Below are 25792 nucleotides of genomic sequence, written 5' to 3'. Positions count from 1 at the left end.
GCAGGAATATTTCTGGGTCCAGCCACCACCGCACACCAACCCCCACCCACCCCTACCAACCGCCAGCCCGGTCACCACTCCCGATTTCAGTTCCCACGCTGAACTGCTTCAGCCTCATCGGCAGGAATCCTGTTAAGAGGAAACCTTACTTTCAAACGCAATTATCCCACAGAATTTTAAGTTTTTACTTTAAAACTGTTACAGTTATGAGGAATCAATGATGCAACACAAGAAGGAAAAGACCCTCAAGTACTTCTAAACCGTGACAAGATACCTAGGAACCAAAATGAAGAACACAGCAGGTGTCCGCTCGGCCCCGCTCGGCCCCGCTCGGCCCGGCTCGGCTCCGCTCCGCCGGTTCCCGCTCGACTCCGCTCGGCCCCGCCCCTCACACGCCCAGGAGCAGGCGTGTGGCCTACGCCCCGCCCCTCACACGCCCAGGCGCAGGCGTGCGCCCTACGACCCGCCCCTCCCTGTTCTGATACGGATGGCTGAGGAATTGAGCGTCTCCGCTTCGAGGCAAGCGATTCTACAGCCAATTCCCGAGGCCTCGACTTGGTAGGTGCGGCCGACCATTGGAAACGTGAGGTACTTTTTTTTTGTTTTTGTTGTTAAGCTGCGGGAATAGTGAGGTACTTTTTTTTTGTTTTTGTTGTTAAGCTGCAGGAATAGTGAGGTACTTTTTTTTTGTTGTTAAGCTGCGCGTGTGGGGTCCCCTCTCCTCCCTATGCGTGGTCTTCAGGCACTTCGCACCTCCCTATTCCCCGACCCCTTCCTGCAGCCCAAACAAATTCAGTCGTTGCTGTGAGAGGCCCCAGGGTCTGATTTCCCTTCGATGTAAAATCCTGAGGTAACAGATATAGTGCACGAAATACGTAGTAATTTATAAGGAAAAAGTCATTTTAATTATGACATGGCACTTGATAATTTTATAAGTATCAAATCACGTGTTCAGGAACTAGTTTAGAATTTCAGCTTTGGGACTGGTGCTGGATCTGAAGTTCTTTCTCGAGTGTTAGGGAGGCGTATTACTGTCCTTTTCTGTTTTATATGACCATGGTAGTAAATTGACTACAAGAACTTTTAATTTTAGGAGATTATTTTCAGTAGAATCAAAGAGAAAAAGCGGTCTCCGCTTAGGCCGCTTCCCCAGGCCGCCCCCGCCGTTTCACTGCAGACCCGCGCAGCTTCCCACATCCGGAAGCGCAGAGCCAGCGGTGCCGCGGCGTAAGTTTCTCTCTTAGTCACGCGTGCCGCTCTCACTCTGCTTCCCTCGGTACCCCTGGTTTGAGGATCTCTACTGACTCTATATCCCCGCGCCCGCCCCACCAACCCCAGCAAATTCAGAGGTGTCCGGGAGCGGCGAAGGGGCGCCTCCCTTTTGGTTTAAAGTCCGCACTGAAGCCGGTTCCTGCTTTTGGAACTCTGAAACGCTGCGTTTCGCACCTGCTTCCGTCTTAAAACCATTTACTGTCCCCTCTGCACTTCCTGCACCACATAAAATTCTCTTCCGCGAGGTGGGTATTTACGCTCCGCGGTCCTCAGCCTCGCCTTCTCGGCCCCTGGAGGCCACGTCCTCTTCCAGGTCCTGGGATTCTGGGGAGCGCGCCCCGCTCCTGAGACCCCCTCCCTCCCAGCCCCCATATCTCCTAGGGCGTTGCCTTCATAGTGACCTTTCCCCTGACCCTGTATCGGGGTGGGTGACCTGGGCCTGCCCCTTGACCCCCCTGGTTCTTCCATCCCAAATTCCACCAGCTGGAATTTGGCTTTTGCAGGAGGAGGGCTTCTTATTCAGCCGCCATTCCCGTAAATAGTGGGTGGGGTGGGGGTGGTGTCACGAGAAGCCAAGACACCGACTTCGAGAGAAATAGAAAACTGAAAAAAGCCTGAGGTAGAACCGTTGACAAGGAAGAGAATTGCTGAGGAACTTGCGAAGAGACGGCAACATGAAAGAGAGTAGGTCTTGAAGGTTTCGGGTAGGCAAGGACAGAAGTTTAGGGAAAAGCACGATCTCCGGAGAGTTAAAGGTGAGCAAAATAGGAAAGTGGTGTTCAGTCCGAGTCTTTGCGACCCCTGTATCTCTCACAGTTTGCTCAAATTCATGTTCATTGAGCCCAGGGATGCTATCTAACCAACCATTTGATCCTCTGCCGACCCCTCTATACCTTCAAGTAGAGGGGCTGTAAATCAGGGGTCCCAAAGAGGGCGACAATGGAGAGGCGGTTCACACAGAGAGCCCGCAAAGGGGATGCAAGATTTGGGACCTTGGCTTACATAGCAATATCCTGCTGGGAGAGAAAGGGGACTCCTAGAGATTGGGCTTCCCTCGGAGCTCAGCTAGTAAAGAATCCGCTCGCAATGCGGGAGCCTTGAGTTCGATCCCTGGGTTGGGAAGATCCCCTGGAGAAGGGAACAGCTACCCACTCCAGTATTCTGACCTGGAGAATTCCATGGACTACAGCCATGGGGTCTCAAAGAGTCAGACAGGACTGAGCGACTTTCACTCACATGCAGTAATTGGAGGAGCTGAGAGAGCAAGCAAGGTGAAAGGAAGCATAGCCACTTGGGGGTGCCAGAAAGTTGGGAGGAAGGGAGAGCAGAGATGGAGGAAGAAAGGCAGAAATTCATGGAGATTTAGGATCATCAAGGAGGTTGGATTAGAAGCATTTTACTGGGAACAGATGCAGAGAGAGGCCAGATGGGAGCCAGGGAAGAAGTAGAGAGGAGGACACAGCCGGAGAGCAGAGGGGAAGAGAAAGGGAGACAGAGAAAGAAGTAGGGAAACAGATAAACTAAATGAAGTGGAAACAACTAGTGTGCAGTTGGGGCAGGGGACTAGATTCAGGAGCGCGCTGAATTGGTTGGATGAGGATTATAAAATCGTGATACATCGATTTTTGACTTCCGTCATAGCTCAGTCGGTAAAGAATCTGCCTGCAATGCAGGAGACCCTAGTTCAATTTCCGGGTGGGGAAGATCTTCTAGAGAAGAAATGGCAACCCACTCCAGTATTCTTGCCTGGAGAATCCCATGGACAGAAGAGCCTGGCGGGCTACCGTCCATGGGATCTCAGGAGTCTGACACGACTTAGTGACAAAACCATCACATTGATTTTTGGCTTTAGGATCTAATAAATGTAAAACTTGTTTCTTTAAATTATACAGATGAGAATTGCATAACTTTTGTCTGTAAGGCTTGTGCATTTTGTAATTATATGTATTAAAAGATAACATCCATGTGCAGAACTGACTGACTCTCTTACTACGTGGTGCCTTTTCCAGGAATTCAGTAAATATGTTCTTTGTGATCGTTTTCCTTTTTACTTTTTCCTTTCTTTACATTTAATTCTTTTTGTAGCTTGGGATAAAGATTAGATCATTCAATACCTGTTATCTTGCAAAGAATTATTCCCTTCTGAAATAAGATTTGTGGCCCTCCTGTAATTAATTCATGTCATTGTTTTCAAAGTATGCTGTATTTTCAAATGTTTTTTTTTTCTACTTGACACCAGAATTTTTCAGGGAAGAATTTTTAACAAGCTGATTCACTTTAGGTTTGTTTCATGTTTATTTGAGGTCCATTTGCTGTTTCTTCTTGATATATTTTTGAAGCGTTTTTTTTGGTAACTAGTAAATAGATACAGACTGTTTTGATGAGTACTTAGTAAGAATGTCAGAGATCTTTTATCTTAAGAGTCTCGACCTAATTTAAGCAGTTAGTCTGATATACTATTTTCCTCTCTTTTATGTGAGCTGGTAAGTAGTGAGCAATGAGGTGATCTGATGATGTTTCTTCAGGTCCAGGATCTGAGCAACAGTGACCTCTGAAATGATTGGCCAAATTGGGTGTGTGCCTGTGTGCAGCAGTTCTTCTTGGAGGGAGAGTGCAGTTGTTACTAGAATTTGAAATGAGTCCCAGTTTTGCAAAATGGAAAAGGACAACAGTAGGATGGAGGCAGGAACATATGCTTAGAGTGAGATAGATTATCAGCAGATGGCTTCTATGAACAAGTGTCAATCTGCAGGGAGGCCTACCACCTCCGCTGGCTTCCCTGTGTCCTCAGGGCAGCATCCTTCCTCCTCAGGTCACTGCCAGTGTCTGCAGCCTCATCCTGGGAGCAGACCCCGTTCTCATGGTCAGTCTGTCATGCTCACATTCACTTAGTCCTTGTTCATAGACATCAAAACCTTCTCTGTCTCAGATCTTAGTTTCCACGCTTGTCTTTGGTCATTAATCACCATGGCCCTTGCTCTTTCTGTTCCTTCAGGTCTAGGCCAGCGAGGTCTGCCCACCTCCTTCTGATATTCTCTGTCACATTAACCAGGTTTACTGCCTCTGTATTAATCACCTTCATCAGAGATGCCCTTGTCCTTTGACTGTTTGGAGTCTTTCCTCTTTTCCCTTCATTGAAGGATGCACCGTGTTCCTCTTCCTCCCTGGATGCTCGCAGCATCTCACTCTGGGGGTGAGGACTGGGAATGTGGGTTGGGCTGAAGAATTCTCAGGGGAGACAGAGGGGACAGGGTAGGTGATGATGGTTCCCGCATCTGTTCTGGACATTTCAACTCTAATTGATCCTTACCCCATGTGGACACTTAATTACTGAAAAGCAAAAAGATGTGGGGAGTCCTAATGCACCTGATAGAACTAGTGTCTTGAGGTGTCCCCATGTTTTAGTCTGTAGTATCACTGCTCAGCTGCAGCCCCCAGGTCTTCTAAGCTCTGTCCACCCAGGGACCAGTTGCCATCTTGGACAGCAGCTTTGCCTTCCAGTAGTTTATCTGCTCAGAGCAGGGAATGCTGAGTTTACTGTGGTTAGAGTGGCCAGAAGGTTTGGAATCCAAGGGGATATGAAGGAGTCCCCCCCTCCTTAAAGATCTAGGATATCTTCCAGTTAGCTCTCATTGGGGAGAACAGGGGTCAGTGAGACTGGGGTCTCTCTATCTTTGTTAATTCTTCACTGAGCTCAATCCAACTAAATCTCAAGGGCCTATAAAACGTTCTGATGTCCCAAGTTGCTGGCAGGTTTTCCCAGGAGAGCCAGCTCCTTGGTCTCTGTACTGAGTGCCGAGTGTCCTTGGATTTGCAGCTTGTGTGCAACTCTGTTGTGATGCTCATGCCCTTGGTCTCTGCTGTTTAGTTCTGTTGTTCAACCATGCACGAAGAGGTAGAAAAATGGGGGAAAGTGAGGGGGAGCTTGTCCGAGTCTCCAGGAGGGTTGTGGGAGCAAAAATAGGCCTCTGGATGAACCCAATGAATGGGGCTGTGTGTGTATATGTGTGTGTGTGTGAGAGAGAGATGTTCATACTTGTGGGATCACGGGGTGTGTGGAACTGTTGACAAAGGTGGTCTCAATTCTACCTGGAGGACCTGGATGTGGGCTCATGGCCAATTGTGGGCTGCGTGGAATGGTGGGCGTGCCATAGTGTCTTAGCTCAGTTTCTCTGGGACATAGATACTGTGACTGAGGTTTGCATGACTGGGTTTTGTTGGGAAACACGTGTTCACACCTTTGAAGGAAGGAAGGAAGTGGAATTGGGAAGAGGACTGTTACCCTGCAGTGTGTTAGAAGCAAGGCCTGAGCTGAGCCCACGGGGAGGTCTGGGTGCAGGAGGATGGGCACAATGGTCACAGAGAAGGGGGGCGGGATCCAGGAGGTGTCCCACAGCATGCCCTCCACACAGTGGATTCTCTGGGGTCTTTAGGGAGGGCGAGAATCAGACCCATAGGTTAACTGTTGTTAAAATTCCGGAGATCCCTTTGTGGATTACCTATAGTTTTTCTGTTAGTTTGAGTTGCTAATGAGGAAGATTTCAAATGGAAGGTAGAAAAAGAGAAGTTGACGTGTTCCTTGGAAGATGTTGAAGTTGCATTGGGGTGTGTGCATCAGCATACACATCTGTCTTGTATTATTAGATTTTGGTGATGATAGTTTGGGGCTGCTGGGGTCACTGTGACTGATAAGATGTCTTGAGTCTGGTTGGTGTTTGAGCGTCTTCGTGTGTATTATTCCATCATTAACACAGGAGTTGTTAAGGCTTGGAACCTTCTGGGGATTGCATAGCAGGATGGGTGGATTATTACTGGGTCTCTGGGGAGTGTGTTGGCCCAGATGCAGGTTTGGAAGTTTCTTTCAGGCTCAAAGGGTAATGGTTGGGCCTCAGCTTTGATGGCATGATGCAGTAAAGGATTGTTCTTAGAATCTGAGGGTTATCAGCTCCACAGCAACCTGTATTACAGAGGCTTATTCTGGAGATGATGCAGCTGCTATTTGTTGCTGCCAGCGCATTGGATTCCTCTGCTGTTCTCTCAGCGTCTTTACAGATCTTGGGCGTCTTCCATGTACATGCACAGTACAGTTAATGGTTAAAAATGGTTGATGGAAATGTAAATGGTACATGGAAAACAGTATGGAGTTACCCAAAGATTAAAAATAGAACATGCATAGGATCACGCAATCTCACTTCTAATTATATATCTAAGAAAAGCAAAATTTTAAAAAATGTTTATGTATTTGGCTTCGCCTGTGTCCTGCAGGATCTTTGGTTTCGGTGCACCAACTTTCTAGTGTGGTGCTCAGGCTTAGTTGCTCCGCTGCCTGTGGGATCTTGGTTCCCTGACCAGCGATTGAACCCACATCCCCCACAGAGCTAGGCAGGTTCTTAACCACTGGACCACCAGGGAAGTCCTCTGCAAAAATCAGTATTTTGAAGGAGTAACCTGCGCGCCCGTAACCCATACTGTATGATTCACAACAGCCATCTGTTGTAGAAACAACCTGAGTGTCTGTTCTTGGCCGAGTGGATAATGAAACCATGATGTGTGTATGAGACAGCCTGGGTCCTGGGACCTTTTACTGCAGTTCTTGCACCTGGACGAACGTCTTTTCAGGCAACAGACTACAAAGAAAGTGTAATTGAACAAAGAAACTATAGCCACATTCATGAGCGGACAGCAATTCTGAACAAAAGTAAAAGGGCCACAAACCAAGTGTTATTTCTGAGGCTCCAGAAGCAAAAGCAGGTCACTTCCTGTGATCCCTGCTCACAGCACCACCAGGGGGCCCGAGGCGGGGCAGATCACCTCAGCTTCCTTCCAGCCTTAACCAAAGGGATCAGCTCACCCCCCTTTTTGGGAGGAGCAGGGGCACACACTTCTTTTTCTGTCTCACCTTACTGCAGCAAGAGTCCGAATAAAGCCTTTCTTGAAATTCCCCTCTGGTTTCATAACTATTTCTATTTAAGAGCCCCAGGATCCAGGTTGAAAACATGTAAGTGTGTTAGTCACTCAGTCATGTCAGACTCTTTGTGACCCCAGGGACTGTACTCTGCCAGGCTCCTCTGTCCGTGGAATTCTCTAGGCAAGAATACTGGACTGGGTTGCCATTCCCTCCTCCAGGGGATCTTTCCAACCAAGGGATCAAATCTGGCTCTTCTGCATTGCTGGCAGATTCATTACCTTCTGAGCTCCCAGGGAAGTCCTCATTGGTAAGCCAGGCAAATATACACACATATTTGTGTGTATGACATATTCAGTTCAGTTGCTTAGCCATGTCTGACTCTTTGCCAGCTCATGGACTGCAGCACGCCAGGCTTCCCTGTCCATCACCAACTCCCGAAACTTACTCAAACTCATGTCCATCGCATTGGTGATGCCATCCAAGCATCTCATCCTCTCCCTTCTCCCACCTTCAGTCTTTCCGAGCATCAGGGTTTTTGCCAGTGACTCGGTTCTTTGCATCATGTGGCCAAAGTATTGGAGTTTCTGCTTCAGCATCAGTACTTCCAGTGAATAGTCAGGACTGATTTCCTTTAGTATTGACTGGTTGGATCTCCTTGCCGTCCAAGGGACTCTTCTGCAACACCACAGTTCAAAAGCATCAATTATTTGGCACTCAGCTTTCTTTATACAACTCTCACATCCATACATGACTACTGGAAAAACCATAGCTTTGACTAGACGGACCTTTGTTGGTAAAGTAATGTCTCTGCTTTTTAATATGCTGTCTAGGTTGGTCATAGATACAGCTTTTCTTCCAAGGAGCAAGTGTCTTTTAATTTCATTGCTGCAGTCATCATCTGCAGTGATCTTGGAGTCCCCCAAAATAAAGTCTGTCACTGTTTCCACTGTTTCCCCAGCTATTTCCCATGAAGTCATGGGACCAGATGCCATGATCTTAGTTTTCTGAATGTTGAGTTTTAAGCCAACTTTTTCACTCTCTCACTTTCATCAAGAGGCTCTTTAGTTCTTCACTTTCTGCCATAAGGGTGGTGTCATATGCATTTCTGAGGTTATTGATATTTCTCCTGGCAATCTTGATTCCAGCTTGTGCTTCATCCAGCCCAGCATTTCGCATGATGTACCCTGCATATAGTTAAATAAGCAGGGTGATAGTCAGCACCCTTGATGAACTCCTGTCCCAGTTTGGAACCAGTCTGTTATTCCATGTCAAGTTTTAACTGTTGCCTCTTGACAGGCATACAGATTTCTTAGGAGGCAGGTCAGGTAGTCTGGTATTCCCATCTCTTTAAGACTTTTCCACAGTTTGTTGTGATCCACACATTCAAAGGCTTTGGCATAGTCAATAAAGCAGAAGTAGATATTTTTGTGGAACTCTCTTGCTTTTTCAATGATCCAGTGGATGTTGGCAATTTGATCTCTGGTTCCTCTGCCTTTTCTAAATCCAACTTGAACATCTGGAAGTTCACAGATCACATACTGTTGAAGCCTGGCTTGGAGAACTTTTAGTATTGCTTTGCGAGCTTGTGAGCTGAGTGCAATTGTGCGGTAGTTTGAGCATTCTTTGGCATTGCCTTTCTTTGAGACTGGAATGAAAACTGACTTTTTCCCGTCTGGCCAGTGCTGAGTTTTCCAGATATGCATATTGAGTGCAGCACTTCCACAGCATCATCTTTCAGGATTTGAAATAGCTTAACTGGAATTCCATCACATCCACTAGCTTTGTTCGTAGTGATGCTTCCTGAGGCCCACTTGACTTCACATTCCAGGATGTCTGGCTCTAGGTGAGTGATCACACCATGGTGATTATCTGGGTCATGAAGGTCTTTTTTGTACAGTTCTTTTGTGTATTCTTGCCACCTCTTCTTAATATCTTCTGGTTCTGTTAGGTCCCTGCCATTTCTGTCCTTTATTGTGCCCATCTTTGCATGAAATGTTCCCTTGGTATCTCTAATTTTCTTGAAGAGATCTCTAGTCTTTCCCATTCTGTTGTTTTCCTCTATTTCTTTGCATTGATCGCTGAGAAAGGGTTTCTTATCCCTTCCCATAAAGATGGAGATTTTTGCCAATTGGGACAACTTGGATGAGTGTAGTGAATGTTATGCTAAGTGAATTAGGACAGACAGGCTAAGACTGATATTGTATGTGCTTGCTTAATATGTAGAATGTAAAAAAGTGAAAGTCACTAGTAGCAGACAGTGGGATGGTGGTTATCTGGGGCTGGGAGGTGGGGAGGTTGGTGAGATGTTGGTTGAGAGGTACAGAGTTTGAGTTGTAAAATGAATGCATCCTGGGGAAGTGTGCGCAGCTCGCTGAACGTAGTTAATCCTATTCTGTTACTGCATCCTGGGAATTTGTCAGGAGAGTACATTGTCAGTCTTGTCACCACACACAGAACATGGGAATTTGGAGGTGATGGATGTGTTGGTTTGTGGATTGTGATAAGTATTTCACAGTGTACACGTGTCACGTGATCACATGGTGTATGGAATATGTACATATAACCCTTCTCGTTAGTCTCAGTAAAGCTGGAAAAGAAGAAAGTGGGAGGTGGCCTGACCTTAATCCTTCACTAGTGCTCAACGCAGGCTTCACATGAGATCATGAGGCATTTTGCCCAGGCATGTTTTGTACCCCTCCCCCATCAGACACACTCCTCAGGATCTCGTGTGGGGCCTCGCCCCAGGAATGTGCACAGGCTGCAGATGATTCCGATCTGGATCCTGCATTGAGCACCAGGGCTCTTAGCCTCCACTTCTGAGACTGAGATCAGGCCCTGGGGAAGGGAAGGGCGCTCTGCTCTGAGTGGGACTGGACCAGGGCATGCTGTGTGACCTGAAGGGGATCATGGGGTCAGTGGAGGTGCCCCCTGCTGCTGTGTGCATGAGGCCTCACCAGGAGGGGAGTATGATCCGAGAGAAAGTGTGGAAAAGTCCCGTGTTGGTCTCTGTGCGGGAGTTGACCATCCTGAGTCCCTCCTGAGACAGTGGGCACAGGGGACTGTCTGTTCCACATGGTGGGAGCTTCCCTGTGTGGGTGATTGGGGCTCAGGAACCCTAAGCATTAAACAGCATGTTTTCAACTTTCATGGTAGAACTGTGAAGACACATGGACAAAGAAGTGCAGAAGAGGAAAGAACAGGAGTCAGGCATGGCTCTTTCTCAGGTAAGGTCATATTCTCAGTGGATTCTCATACTGCCTTCCTGAAATGCCCTTCTCTGGACTCCCTAATCGTGTCTGACTCTGGAGTGTCCTGTCTGACTCCTGTACATGCACACTCACCCGGGGCCTTCCCTCAGGGCCTGTCGTCTCCACTTAGATCCCATCTCCCCATGACCCAGTGACCTGGCCCTTGTGAGGAGGCTCCCCTGGGCACCGTCCTGGGCAGGGCTTCTCACCCACGGGTTGGAGACGGAGTCTTGGTGCTGTTGGGCAGCAGGGACTGTTTAGGACCCACCTGGATGCGCTGTCTGCTCTCTGTCAACCAGGGTAAAGAAGCTGTACGTGGACCTCAGGTATTAACATGTACAGTACATGGTAAAATCTGCCAGAGAAGGGCAATGAGTGGAAATCAGTTCTGAGTTTTTATAGTACATTTAAAACTAAATGAGCACCTCCTTGAAAATTTAAGTGTTTGAGAATGGAATGGAGCGTTCAGAAAGAGATGTCAGGGCTAGGGAGTGTTTCATTACACCATCTAATTTAAACTGTAAAGTCAGGCTTACTAACTTTTTTTTCTTTCTTTTTTGACCACATGATGCAGCTTCCAGGGTCTTAGTTCGCTCAGTAGGGATCAAACCTGAAACCCTGCAGTGGAAGTGAGGGATCTTTAACCACTGGACCATGAGGGAATTTTCCAACTTTTCTAATCTTGATTCAGTATTTTCTTAATAGAATAAAATAATAAATTTTGGGTTTTGTTAATAAGTACATACCTAAAATTAAGGATAAAAATCACATTATGATTTTTAAAATATATTTATTTCCTGTACTGTATCTTCACTGCTTCAGTGTCTTTTCCCTGGTTCTGGCCAGTGGTGGCCACTCTCTGGTTGCAGTGCGCACGCTTCTCATTGCAGTGGCTTCTCTTGTCTTGCAGCACAGGGTCTCGAGCGTGCTGGCTTCAGTAGTTTCACCTCCTGGGCTCTAGAGCTCTGGCTCAGGAATTGAGACTCACGGACTTAGTTGCCACTCAGTGTGTGGGATCTCAGGCCAGGCAGCAATCCACATCTCTTGCGTTGCCCAGTGGATTCTTCACCACTTACCCATCGGGAGGGCCACATATTTTTAAATACAGGTATTTTATAAAGATTGGAAGAAACCTTCTGTATGTTATTTTCTGCTTGTATTACTTTTTGGTTTTTTTTCAACTAGAATTAGATAATGCTGAGGACTTCCCTTTTGGTACAGTGGCTAAGAATGTGCTTGCCAATGTAGGGTGCACGGGTTCCATCCCAGATCCGGGAAGATGCCTCAGAGCAATTAAGCCCATGGGCCACAGCTACTGAGCCTGTGCTCTAGAGCCCAGAGCCATAACTACAGAAGCCCGCACTCTCTAGAGCCTGTGCTCCAAAACAAGAGAAGCCACTGCAATCCCTGTGTCCTGCAGCTGCAACTAGAGAAAGCCCACTCACAGCAAGAAAGACTCAACATAAGCAAAATAAATAAGCTTTGAAAAAGAAATAAGGTTGACAAAGGTACTGAATGAAGAAGTAAAATGAAAGAAGAGAATGGGAACCCACTCCAGTATTCTTGTCTGGAGAATTCCATGGATAGAGGAGCTGGCGGGCTGCCATCAGCAGGGTTGCAAAGAGTCTAGCATGAGTAAGCAGGTAAGCACAACTTCCACACACAGCAGATTGAACTCTGAAAAACAAATCTAAGCGTCTAACTTTCTTCTTGCAGATTCTTCACTGACTTCCAGTAGCTTTTGGAATAAAGTCCTCAATCCATAGATCTTGCATAAATTAGCCTCTACCTGGCATTACCCCATCTACATTCCCTGTGTCCCAGTCACACTGGCTGCCTTTCTGTTCACTAAATATCTTCCTGCCTCAGAGCCGGCACTCAGGCTCTTCCCTCTGCTTGCAGCACTCTTCCGTTTCCTACCTGGCCAATCCTAAGTGTTTCTTCCTCACAGAGACTTTGTCTGATTTCTCAGTGTAGGTTAAGACTTTCTGTTTAATCTTGTCTTAGCACCGGGCCTCTGTCAGAGTACTTATTTCAATAGTACATTAAAATTGTGGATGAAATTGGCTGTCTGGCTACTAGAGTGTAAGCTACATCATGTTCATTGCTGTATTTCAAGTTTGAGGCGCACAGCTGACGCTGAATGAATTTTGATAGAATGAAAGAAAAAAAATAAAAACAACTCCTCTTGTTTCAAGCAGTTGTGTGTTTACACATGCATGCGTGAATGCATAGATATGTAACTCCATGGTTCTATTATAGAAACATCATCTCATAAATAATGGTGTATGCTTTCTAGCAGTTTCAGTTGTTATCTTAAGTGTATTTCATGGCGTTAAGTTTTTTCTGCATCATCACATGAATGATGTAAATTGTAGTAGGATTATTGACATTATGTGGGTTGCGATGGGAGAAGGTATGACCCTGTAATGTGACCATTTATGCTGTTCTGTTGTATTTCAGCTTCCTTGAACTTGTTTCAGGTATTCTCAGGGAACTCTCTGTGGATGCTCTTTCCTTCTCTGGTAGTTAACTGGTTGATTCTTTAGGTTCAGTTGTCTCTGCCAACCACCTGAGCTCTGGTGCTGTTGCCTCATTTCTTTACTATTTGATATGAAGGATTTCTTAAGAGTGACAAAATGTACTCCCCAGTAAGGTGGACTCAGATCTTTCTCTAACATGCTGTTATGTTGGGGACAAGTTCATCCGTGTGACGTCTTGAGAGTAATGCTTAGTGAGTACGACATGCCGAAACACCTGTCATCAGTGTGATGATGTCTTCATCATCACAAATGTGTGTTCTTTTAAAGTCACTGTGGACTTTACCGTCTCTGAAGACACCAGTCTTGCTGTAGCTCATCTAGATAGTGACACTATGTCACTCCATGTGTTGAATGGAACACTTCTGCATACACAACCCAGTGTTGGTTTTAATTTGTATATTTTTCATGTATTGTCCACATATGTGACAAATTCATGTTGATTGCAGGAGATCATAATCTTAGGAAAAAAGAGGAAATTATAAATTAGATTAGAGATCAACAGTTTGCTTGAAGCAGCTTGTAATGAATCTATCAGAATATTACTTCAACTGAATTGAGCTTTACCCCTCTCACCTCTTCTCATTTTGTGTGAAATCTAGAATCCTCCTCAGGGCCTGTTGGTGAAATGTGTTTTCATTTCAGGCACAATTGACCTTCAAGGATGTGTTCATAGATTTCACTCCCGAGGAATGGGAATGCCTGGACCCTGCCCAGAGGACCTTGTACAAGGATGTGATGGTGGAGACTCTCAGGAACCTGCTGTCTGTGGGTGAGGATCACTTCCCCCTGAAGTGGGGATCTGCCCTGGGGTACCTCTCCATGTTCCCTCTGTACCTTTTGAGATCCCCTGTTTTTCTTGACTAAGCTCAAAACCTTGGTGACTCCCACATGTAAAGCTTAGTGATTGGCATCAGGAGTTTAAACTTGTCTTTCCTTCTGGTGACCTCCAATGTGTGATACACAAGGAGTTTTTCCACAGCTTGAGCATTTATAAAGGTGACTTCAAACTTTGAAATATCCAGTTGCCTGTTTTCTAGCCCTGTGTTCTTGGTTCAGTAGTTCTTAGATAGAACTAGATACTTGCTGCATATTATACTGTATATTATATGGTTCCCTGTGCATTCAGAAGGAAGCAGATAGTAAATTCTTTTGAGAAGTATTTTTCTGTTGGTTTATAATGTCCTCACTCCTTGGCTGACAAAAGAGCTGGATTCTACACCTGCCAATGCAGGAGACCCTGGTTCGATCGTAGGTCTGAGAAGATCCCACATGTCACAGAGCAGCTACGCCTGTGTGCCTCAACTACGAGCCAGCACTCTAGAGCCTGGAAGCTGCAACTACTGAGCCCACGTAGGACAACCACTGAAGCCCGTGCACCCAGGAGAAGCCACAGCAAGTGAGGAGCACAAGCACTGCAACTGGAACATAGCCACTACTTGCTGAACTTGGAGAGAAACCAAGCAGCAACAAACACTCCCCCAAGCCGAAGGAAATGAATTCACCAATGTATTAACAGTAACAGATACATTTATTTAAAAAAGGAGAGGTTGTACTCTGGAAGAAGCCACAGTATGTGGCATTACTTGTGAGTAGGAATTTCTGTTTCTGATCTGAACATTATCTCCATTGTGGCACAAGGAAGAAGACCCCTGGATTGTGGAGAATGAGGTGCTAATAGCAAAAACCCAGCTGAGTGGGAAAAGTATCAACAGTGTGATCACAGGTCAACTGTCACAAGGACAGAGAGGAAGCCGCACCATTCATGGGGTTTGGGAAACTCTCCAAGGGGGAGAGTTCTGTGAGAAAACAGATGTTTAATGTTTGTGAATCTCACAGGAGGTTTTTCTTCTCCCTAACTGACGGCTCTGTTCGACATGCAAAATGTACAGCACCCTCCAGTGGAGCTGTAGCGCCCACAGAGATGAAGGCGAGGTCTTTGTTTTTGGCCTGTCCTGGGTCTTTTGTGCTGTGCGGACTTCTGTCTGCTGGAGACGAGTGAGGGCTCCTCTGTAGTTGCGGGGAGCACGGTTTCTCTTTGTGGTGGTTTCTTTAGTTGTGAAGCACGGGCCCTGGGCACACGGGCGTGAGCAGTTTTGCCATATAAGCTCACTATCTGTAGTTCATCAACTTATTCTCCGTGACATGTGAGATCTTCCCAGAACAAGAATCGAAGCCGTGTCTCCCGCATTACTAAGCAGATTCTTACCATGGAGCCACCAGGGTGTTAAGGAAATTAAATAAATAGTCTTGTTTAGGTTTCAAGACAAAGCAGTGCATTCCTCTGACCTTGCTTCTAACCTGCCTGGAAACTGCCCTGAGTGTGAATGTCCTGACTGTCTCCTGTGAGTGCAAGGCTTGCAGCAGCATAGATAAGAGGGCACAAATCTTGAGATTGTTCAGCCTTTGCAGGGGCCCTTGCCAACCAAGCCCCAGGCTTAGCACCATCCAAGTTGGCTCCTGGATCCTCCTCTCTGCCTACCGTGAGGTAAATAAAGGTAACTTAAAACTGTCTAAAGAGATGTTCCATCTGGAAAAAGAATTACGTGATTTGTGAGGAGGATTATCCACATTACAATGTCACATTATATTTTGGCTGATCAAATCTTGACTTGTTAAGTTGACTCTCTTTAGCCGGCCCACAGCTCCAATAGTGTCCCCCACTGCCCTTTCTCTCTCCATTCTCTGTCCTGTTGTGGCCTTTCACCCCTCCCAACCCCTCCTTCTCCCTCTCCATAAGCTAGTCCCCTTCTAACGGCCCCTGTTTCTCAGAGGGGCAGGGAGCCCAGGTTTCCCCACTGTAGCAAGTTTGTTTACCCCTTTAGATTCTTCTGACCAAAGACCCCCATCTCCCTCGAGGGATGTCCAAGATTTTTATCAGTCCTTCTGGCCCTGTTATCACAGTCAGTTTGAGCACTGTTCGATTTGTATTTTAGCCATAAAGGTATAACTATAGAAAGGAAAGATAACTTGTTTGATACAGGATGGCCATGATATTGTTTAGACTCTGGAGAAAACTGGTTAAGATGAATTTTTTTTTTCTTTGAAAGTGCAAAACCGGTTCTTTTTACATGTGGAATTAAAAACAGGAAGCTTGTTAAAAAGACCTGCCAAATAAAAAGCTTCAAGTTAACCTTTGCCAGGGCTTTCCAGATGACTGTAGTGGTAAAGAACCTCCCAGCCCCTGGGGGAGACACAGGAGACATGGATTTGTTCCCTGAGTAGGGAAGATACCCTGGAGGAGTGAATGGCAACCCACTCCAGTATTCTTGCCTGGAGAGTCCCATCATGGACAGAGGAGCCTGGTGGGCTAGAGTCCATGGTGTTGCAGGGAGTTGGACAGGACTGAAGTGACTTGCATAGTATGCAACCTTTGCCATCTCCTTGAAATACGTAACCCATTTTTCCAGAGATTTGTCTTCGGCAAATTAGAATTTTAAACCACAGGGCGGGAGGTGGGAAGAAATGGGTCAAAGAGACATTTTAAATCTCAAGCAGGAAAGTATGAGAGCTCTCATGTGTGTTGATCTGCACTTATGTTTGTCTCAGTGTGTGTCTTTGTTTTGGATAATATTGCTGAGGCTAATTTGTAAATGAACTCTAATTCAATTGTTTGTAAAAAAAAAAAAAAAAAGAGTAAGCACTTACAAATCAAACAATTGCAAGAAAAATTAACCTAAATGAATTTCAGGTTCACCTGAACTGGACAATATTCAATATTAAATATCTAGTATTAATGTTTGTTTGCTAATCTAATTAAGACATCTTGAGTCTTCAACATTGTCTAATACTTTTATTGTACCTAGGTTTAATGTTAAGTAAGTTTGTCAACAGTTAAAGTAACTTGAGTGAAGAAACTTTTAAGGAAAGAATGCAAATGCAGTTGGAGCTTTCAGATAAACTCTGTTAGGAATGATTATACTTCAGTAATGTCTTTGTAAAATAGTCTGTCCAGATCTGAATAACCTGAATTTCTAGGGTTGTGATAAACTACGTGATGAAAGTTCGTTGAATATCTAGGTCATTTCCAAAGAAAATAAGATTCTGAATCACACATTACTGAAAACTCATTTCCTCCTATAGACACACTAAAGAGATTTTGGACTCTTAGAATACGTTTAGTGCCACCCTGGGATGTTCTTTATAAGAAAGCAAATATTCTTAGAGATTGTCACTGGTATTTATGTTCATCAGTCTACAAAATGCTAGTATAATGGACAGCTCATGGTTGCTTAAGGAAAGTAAGACGTGTGTTTTTAGTAAGAAAGGTATGAGAAATGTGGGCCAAGCACCTTGCTTTGTCCCCCCTGGTTAGTTTGTCTCAGGACCCTCTCCTTGGCTGCACAGGCACACCGTGGATCTTGAAGTAAAGGCTTCTCAGAGGAGCAAACCTCATTATGGCCTGGAATGCTCCTCTGACTTTTAACTCCAAGGAGCCTTTCTGCACTTGTGTACTGTCTCCTTTATCAGACAGGGTTTTTTCCTTTCTTTGTCCTTGCCATGATCAGTCCCTTGAATTAAGAGACAAACTGGCTGTTACCCTGTTGGCTGTAAATTCCTCAACCGGAGCCCACCTATCTCTTATCTCAGGGCATGCAAAGAGGAGGGTAGCTGATTGTAGATGTCCAACCTGCAGCTCATGCAACTCCTTCCTCAAAATTACATTTTATTAAGTAAAATGGAAAGTACTTCTGACTTACAGATGGCTGTTTCTAAATGAACAAAGTGATGTTTTTAAAAAAAGAGAGAGGTTTCATGGAAAGTGGACTCCAAGAAAAGAGGTCCCAAAAAGTCTTTGTATGTTCTGCAACAATCTGTCATTTGACTCCTGTCATTTTTGTTGCTTGACTTTGGGTAGCATGTGATGAGGTGTTTCAGAGGGATTTATTTCCCTTTGTTACCCTCCTGTGGTAATTCGTGCTGTTAGGTGGCATAGACTGTTGCGTGTTTTATAGAAATAATCAGAAGTTACTTTTTTTTTTTTTTTTGCTGTGCCACATGGCAGTCTGGTTCTTAGTTCCCCATTCATGGAAGGATTCTGTGCCCCCTACAGTGGAAGCACATGGTCCTAACTACTGGACCACAGGGAGTTTGCCTCAAGGGTTACTTTTGCTTCAAAGATATATTTACTTCCTGTCATGCTTATTGTGACATATATCTTTTGTCTACATTACATCGTATATGTTGTTACTTTGCATTTTGTTCCCAAGAGAGTTGTCTCTGACTCTAGTTCACAAAGTTTTCCAATCATATTCCTTTATCTTCATAACAGTACATTAAAAATTTATTTACAATTTATTTGTTTTTATCTGCACCGGGTCTTTGTTGCTTCAGGGGCTTTTCTCTCCTTGCAGCAAGCAAGAGCTACGCTCTACTTACAGTGCATGAACTTCTCATTCTAGTGGATTCTCTTGTTGCAATGTGTGGATATATATATATATTGTTTACAGAATTCTCTATTTTCTCAATGCAATATTTGTTGAACAGTTTCTGACTGCCATTTATTTTTTACATTATTCATTAGAATGCTTCCTTTGCATTGTTTACCATTCCAGTGTATTGCCTGATGGATGCTTGTTTGCTCAGTTGCTCAGTCCTGTCTGACTGTTTGTGATCTCATGGACTGTAGCCCTCCAAGCTTTCCTATCCATGGAATTTTTTTCAGGCAAGAATAGTGCACTGGGTTGTGATTTCCTGCTCCAGGGGATCTTTCTGACCCAGGGATTGTATCCCCCTGTGCCACGTCTTCTGCATTGGCAGGCAGTTTCTTTACCACTGAGTCACCTCTCTAGTCCTGTATGTTCTTCACCATTTAAACATGTATAAGTATGCATAAAGTGTGTACAGTATACCATTAGTTTCTCCTCAATTATGAGAGAGCAGTGCACTTAGTACAAAGTAGGATGAGCTTTGAGGTCATGGTGGGAAAATATGTTTTCTTTGCAAACTAACATGAGTTTGCATAAAATGAATGTTTTCTGATTGTGTTTGAACCTACACTACCCTAAAATTAATTTGAATTACATATGATCACTCTTTTTTAAAGAGTTCTATTCCTTTAGTGTTCTATAGTTTTAAGATTATCATTGCGAAGATTTGTAATTCTGTTCAGGATGGATATGACTTTTGGTATAATATCAAGTGTTCAACAAGAAATTATTTATGAATTGTAACTAATAGAATACCTGTGGTTCTTTATGTCTTGTAGATATGTCTCATATGCATATGATCAAGAAATTACAGGAAAAAGCAAGCAGTGGTAAAGGGGAAATTTTTCAAAGAGTGATGTTTGAAAGAGCTGAAAGCCTTGACATCAAAGATTTTCACCTCAGGAAGATCCAGGAAAATATACATTACTTTGATTGTCTGTGGACAGATGATGAAAGAAATGACAAAGGAATGTCTACATCCCATTACAAAAACCTCACTGATGGAAGAAATCATCCTAGTAGAAGTGATGCAGGAAATAGACCTTTTGAAAGGCACAGAGCAAGCTTTCAGGATGAATTGCAGATGGTACAACCTGAAGGGATAATTGTTGAATGTAGTCAAGTTGTGACAAATGTCAGCGCCTCAGGTTTATCACCTCAGAGAACTCGTAATGTGTGTGAAGGCTTTTCTCATAAACCTGAGAATGCTGTCATGCATCTTTCAGAACTGTTACCAGACCATGAAACACAAAAGAAAAGACCTTACAAATGTACTGAGTGTGACATAACCTTTCTTGAGGACTCAGAACTCACTAGACACCAAATAATCCATACAGGAAGAAAACCATATAAATGCAACGTGTGTGGCAAGGCTTTTAATGAAACTACAAAACTTGCAATTCATTGGAGATATCATATGAGAAAGAAACCATATAAATGTGATTTATGTGGCAAGGCCTTTAGTCAAACTTCAAACCTTGCAGTTCATCAGAGAATTCATACTGGAGAGAAGCCATACAAATGCAATGTATGTGACAAGGCATTTAGTCATACTACAAATCTTACTGTTCATCAGAGACTTCATACTGGAGAGAAACCATATAAATGTGATGTATGTGGCAAGGCCTTTAGTCAAACTTCAAACCTTGCAGTTCATCAGAGAATTCATACTGGAGAGAAGCCATACAAATGCAATGTATGTGACAAGGCATTTAGGCATACTGCAAATCTTACTGTTCATCAGAGACTTCATACTGGAGTGAAACCATATAAATGTGATGTATGTGGCAAGGCCTTTAATGAAGCTGCAAAGCTTGCAGTTCATCAAAGATTCCATACGGGAGAGAAACCATATAAATGTGATATATGTGGCAGAGGCTTTAGTCAAACTGCAAACCTTGCAGTTCATCGGAGAATTCATACTGGAGAGAAACCATATACATGTGATGTATGTGGCCTATGCTTTATTCAAAACTCACAACTTGAAATTCATCAGAGAACTCATACAGGAGAGAAACCATATAAGTGTGATGTATGTGGCAAAGGCTTTGGTGAAACTTCAAGCCTTGCAGTTCATCGGAGAATTCATACTGGAGAGAAACCATATAAATGCCATGTGTGTGGCAAGGCCTTTGCTGCAAATTCAGGCCTTGCAGTTCATCGGAGAATTCACACTGGAGAGAAACCATACAAATGTGATGTCTGTGGCAAGGCGTTTAGTCGTAGTGGACACCTTGCTGTTCATCAGAGAGTTCATACTGGAGAGAAACCATATAATTGTGGTATATGTGGCAAGGCGTTCAGTGGAACTTCAAGCCTTACTGTTCATCAGAGAGTTCATACAGGAGAGAAACCATATAAATGTGATGTATGTGGCAAGGCCTTTAGTCAATCTACAGGCCTTTCAGTTCATCAGAGAATTCATACTGGAGAGAAACCATATAAATGTGATGTATGTGGCAAGGCCTTTAATCATACTACAAGACTTACACTTCATCAGAGAATTCATACTGGAGAGAAGCCATACAAATGCAATATATGTAACAAGGCATTTAATAATACTGCAAACCTGACTGTTCATCGGAGAATTCATACTGGAGAGAAACCAAATAAGTGTGATGTATGTGGGAAGACCTTTAGTCAAGCTGCAAACCTTGCAGTTCATCAGAGAATTCATACTGGAGAGAAGCCATATAAATGTGATATATGTGGCAAGGCTTTCAGCGTAATTTCAAACGTTGCTGTTCATCGAAGAGTTCATACTGGAGAGAAACCATATAAATGTGATGTGTGTGGCAAGGCGTTTAGCCGTACTGGAAACCTTGCTGTTCATCGGAGAGTTCATACTGGTGAGAAACCATATAAATGTGATGTGTGTGGCGAGGCGTTTAGTCGTACTGGAAACCTTGCTGTTCATCGGAGAGTTCATACTGAAGAGAAACCATGTATTGTGGTATATGTGCCAAGGCCTTCAGTGTAAGTTCAAGCCTTGGTGTTCACCAGAGAGTTCATACTGGAGAGAAACCATATAAATGTGTTGTATGTGGGAAGGCATTTGTTTATACTGGAAACCTTGGTATTCATCAGAGAGTTCATACTGGAGAGTAACCATATAAATGAGGTGTATGTGGCAGGGCTTTCAATGTGAATGCACACCTTGCAGTTCATCAGAGAATTCATACTTAATTTTAGAAGTATAAAAATTGTGAGAAACCATTTAGGATCAGTCATCCATAACTCATCACCAGGCAGTTCAAATAGGAGAGAAACCATATAAATATGATGTATATGGCCGGTGCTTTACTTGAAATGACGAACTTAGAAACCATCAGAGAACTCACACTAGAGAGAAACATTAGAAATGTGACAGTTGTGAGAAACATTTTAGTGCAAATGTGAGTGACAAAGCATTTAGTCAGTGTTCAGGGCTTATAATTCAGAGAATTCATGCTGTATAGAAAACATACAAGTGAAATGAATGTGGCAGAGTTTCTAGTGCATGTTTAGCGTGAACTCCCCATTAGGCAGTTCATACAGGAGAGAAACCACATAAATGTTATTTATGTGGCAAACCCTTCAGTCACAAGAAATGATGTTGCAGATCATCTGAGAATTCATACTGCAGTGAAAACTTAAACATGTAGAGAATGCAGTAAAATATATCAAGTTCTTGACCCTCAGAAAATTCAACCTGGAGGAAAACTACACAAATGTGTTAGGTGTGGGAAAGCTTTGATTGTGTGTTCAGGCCTAAGTCACCATCAGTTAATTTTTTTTTTTTTTAACAATATTGTGATGGTTTTTGCTGTACATCAACACTAATAGGCCATATGCGTACAAATGTCCCCTCCCTCCTGAACCCACCTCTCTCACCACTGTATCCCTCCAGATTGTCCCAGAGCACAAGCTCGTACATCAGACTCCCTCTGCCTCTTTTACATAAGGTAATATATGTTTCAGTGCTAATCTGTTAAATCCTGCCATCCTGTTTCTTTTGTTTTTTTCAGTAGGTTTTCCTTAGCGTTGCTTTTTCTATCCACTTGTTATGACCGAGATTTAATGTTTAATTTACATTTCTTTCCTGCCTTACACTAACAAATACATAAGTCAGTTGGTTATTTTGAGACTTTTGTAACGTTAAAATGCACGTAGACAATGACAGGGAACATAGTAGGTGTTCTGTAAATATAAAGAAAGACAGTTTCTTTACGACTTGAGTTCTGTCAGGTAATACACAAAGAAATATTTATAAATAGTGCCACGTTGATAATTTTGATGAAAATAAATTCTAGTGTCTTCTTAAAGACTTTATATTTTACAATGTGCTTTGTTGTCCACAACTGACAAATCTTTCCAAAGCAGACAACAGAAAAATGAGAGAAAATATATTACAATTTTTCAACAAGAAGTAAGTTGCCTAATTACCACCTAGTGATCATATAGTAATGTCATTCCATTACATTGAAGTGTTGACTTAAGTAGTAGTTATTATGATGTAAACAAGTTCTGTTTATATAAGTATTTGAAGTTTTGTCGTCATAAGCATGGAACAGAAACTTTTATAAAGAAGAATGCATTTCTCATTAAAAGTTTTTCTCTCTCTTTAATAATGTTTAAAATTTATTTTTGTCTCTGCTAAGTCGTCATTGTGCTGGCTTCTTTCTCTTTTTGCAGCAATCGGGCTGTGAATTCTCCACAGAAACTTGGCTGGGGTATGGTTGGAGACTGGCATTCTGATGCTCCTTTTGCTCAGTCCAGAGGACTCAATGTCTTTTTGTTTGTTTGGCTGTGCTTAGCCTCTTTATTTTTTTTCCTGCCTGTGTGCTTTCTCTAGCTGCAGCAAGAAGTGACTTTCTAGTTACTTGTGTGCAGGCTTCTCATTGCTGGGGCTGCTGCTGTTGCAGAGCACAGGCTCAGTACTTGTGTTGCACGGGCTTAGTTGCTCTGAGGCACGTGGTATCCTCACAGACCAGGGATCAAACCCAGGTCCTATGCGTTGGCAGGTAGATTATTTACCACTGGACCACCAGGGAAATTCTACTCGGTGTCTTAATAGGAGGACTCCAAGTACAGTTTGGTTCAGTCACTCGGTTATGTCCGACTCTTTGTGACCCCATGGACTGTCTTTTAACTCAGTGTATGTTAATACACTGCCAAACAAAATTGGGGTCATCAACCAATAACTGGGAGATCTGAAAACCAGGAGAAGAGTCCCCCAATTTATCTGGTCTTGCTGAAGAGGTGGATGGTCCCAAGAAACCCTTCCTGAAATCCCAAGGCCAGAATGTCCAAAGCACAGTATGGTGCCTGCTTTTCTCAATCCTGCATTCCCCTCAGGGTGCACTTTCGCTGGGCCACTGCCGTGACTAATAAGCTTGGTACTTGTCTCCTTAGAAGTGTTAGTATGAAGTAGCCCTTTCTAAGAGTTGTGTGTTTCACATTCTAGCTTGTCATCCCTACAGAAAGCCAGTTCTTGTTTACTTAAACTGCTTAAATTAATTCTAATTGCAGGAATATTCCTGGGTTCAGCTAGCACCCCACATGCAGCCCCACCCCAGCAGCAGCCCACATCAACCCCAACCTGGCCACCACACCAGGTTTCAGTTCCCAGGGCTCTGAATCACTTCAGCTTCATCAACAGAACTCCAAGTACAGTTTGGTTCAGTCGCTCAGTGATGTCCGACTCTTTGTGACCCCATGGACTGCAGCACGCCAGGCCTCCCTGTCCATCACCAACTCCCAGAATTTACTCAAACTCATTGTGTCGGTGATACCATCCAACCATCTTATCCTCTGTCGTCGGACATGCAGTACTCCAAATGTTAAGCCAAACCGTTTCTTTCCGTTGTGATTATCCCACAGAATTTTAAGGTTTTATTAAAACTGTTACAGTTAGTTTAAGTAATGAGCAATCAATGGTGCAACACAAGACGTGAGAGACCCTCAAGTACTCCTTAACCCTGACAAGATACCTCTGGAACCAAAGGGAGGAACAGGCTGGTAGGTGTACGCTAGGCCCCGCTCGGCCCCGCTCGGCCCCACTCGGCCCCGCTCGGCCCCGCTCGGCCCCGCTCGGCCCCCGCTCGGCCCCGCTCGGCCCCCGCTCGGCCCCGCTCGGCCCCGCTCGGCCCCCGCTCGGCCCCGCTCGGCCCCGCTCGGCCCCGCTCGGCTCGGCCCCGCTCGGCCCCGCTCGGCCCCGCTCGGCTCGGCCCCGCTCGGCCCCGCTCGACCCCGCTCGACCCCGCTCGACCCCGCTCGACCCCACACGTCCAGACGCAGGCGGGTGTCCTAGGCTCCTCCGACCCTCGTTGTCCCTCTCTCCTGGAACCTACCGCTTGGGAATCTCTGGTGTCTCCCCTCGAAGGACGTGAGTTTACATTAATTCCTGAGGCCGAGACTTGGTAGGTGCGGTCGCCCCGGGAATAGTGAGGTACTGCGTTTTGCTTTTTAGTCTTGTTAAGCTCCGTCCATAGGATCCCCTCTACTCCATATCTGTGTTCTAGGGTCACTTTGGACCTTCCTAATCCCCCAGCTGTTCCTCCCCAAGTGAATTCAGTTGTTACCTTGAGAGGCCCGTGGTCTAATTTCCTTACAGAGTAAAATCCTGAGGTAACATATATCTTGCACGAAATATATAGTAATTTATAGGGGGGAAAGTCATTATAATTGAGACATGGCACTTAATAATTTTGTAAATATAGCAAAACACTTGTTCAGGAACTAGCTTAGAATTTCATCTTTGCAACTGGTGGTGGAGCTGGAATTCTTCCTCGAGTGTTGCTCCTGCTGCTAAGTCACTTCAGTCGTGTCCGACCCTGTGTGACCCCGTAGACGGCAGCCCACCATGCTCCCCCGTGCCTGGGATTTCCCAGGCAAGAACACTGGAGTGGGTTGCCATTTCCTTCTCCTCTCGAGTGTTAGGGAGGCGTTTTACTGTCCTTTCCTGGTTTATATGACCAGGCTAATAAATTGACTACAGAGACTCTCCATTTTAGGAGATAAATTTCAGTGATGCTGGTTATTGGTATGAGCTCTAGAATCAAAGAAAAATATAAAATGGTCTCTATGCTCAGACATTTCCAACTCTTTGAGAACCCATGGAGTGTAGCCCACCAGGTTCCTCTGTCCATGGGATTTCCCAGGCAAGAATACTGGATGGAGTGTGTTGCCATTTCCTGATCCTGGGGATCTTCTGCCTCAGGGATAAAGTCCCCATCCCTTGCATCTCCATTGGCAGCAGGATTCTTTACCACTGAGCCATGTGGGAAGCCTCTTTGGCCTGATACTAGTGTTTTATTTGAATTAAAGAAGTGAGTTTTGGTTGGTAGTTTTCCAGTCAATGAGACCCAGTGTGGATAATGCTGAATTATGGATTGCTGACAAGTGCAGTGGAAA

The 25792-nt window shown here is 44.4% G+C and overlaps 1 protein-coding gene across 1 annotated transcript; it reads left to right on the top strand.

The window, feature by feature from the left end:
- The first annotated feature begins 498 nt into the window (after positions 1-498).
- On the top strand, positions 499-22985 carry LOC122420612 (zinc finger protein 2 homolog). The gene is given in 6 exon segments (XM_043435921.1): positions 499-588; positions 10334-10404; positions 13614-13732; positions 19063-19069; positions 19758-21336; positions 21339-22985. Coding segments are annotated over 5 exon segments (1929 nt in total). The 5' UTR covers positions 499-588; positions 10334-10347; the 3' UTR covers positions 21506-22985.
- Positions 22986-25792: the final 2807 nt, after the last annotated feature.

This window comes from Cervus canadensis, chromosome 18 (assembly GCF_019320065.1).
Source record: "Cervus canadensis isolate Bull #8, Minnesota chromosome 18, ASM1932006v1, whole genome shotgun sequence".
Classification (NCBI taxonomy): domain Eukaryota; kingdom Metazoa; phylum Chordata; class Mammalia; order Artiodactyla; family Cervidae; genus Cervus; species Cervus canadensis.
Note: the sequence above shows the minus strand (reverse complement) of the source record. Positions and strands in the feature narration are given on the sequence as shown.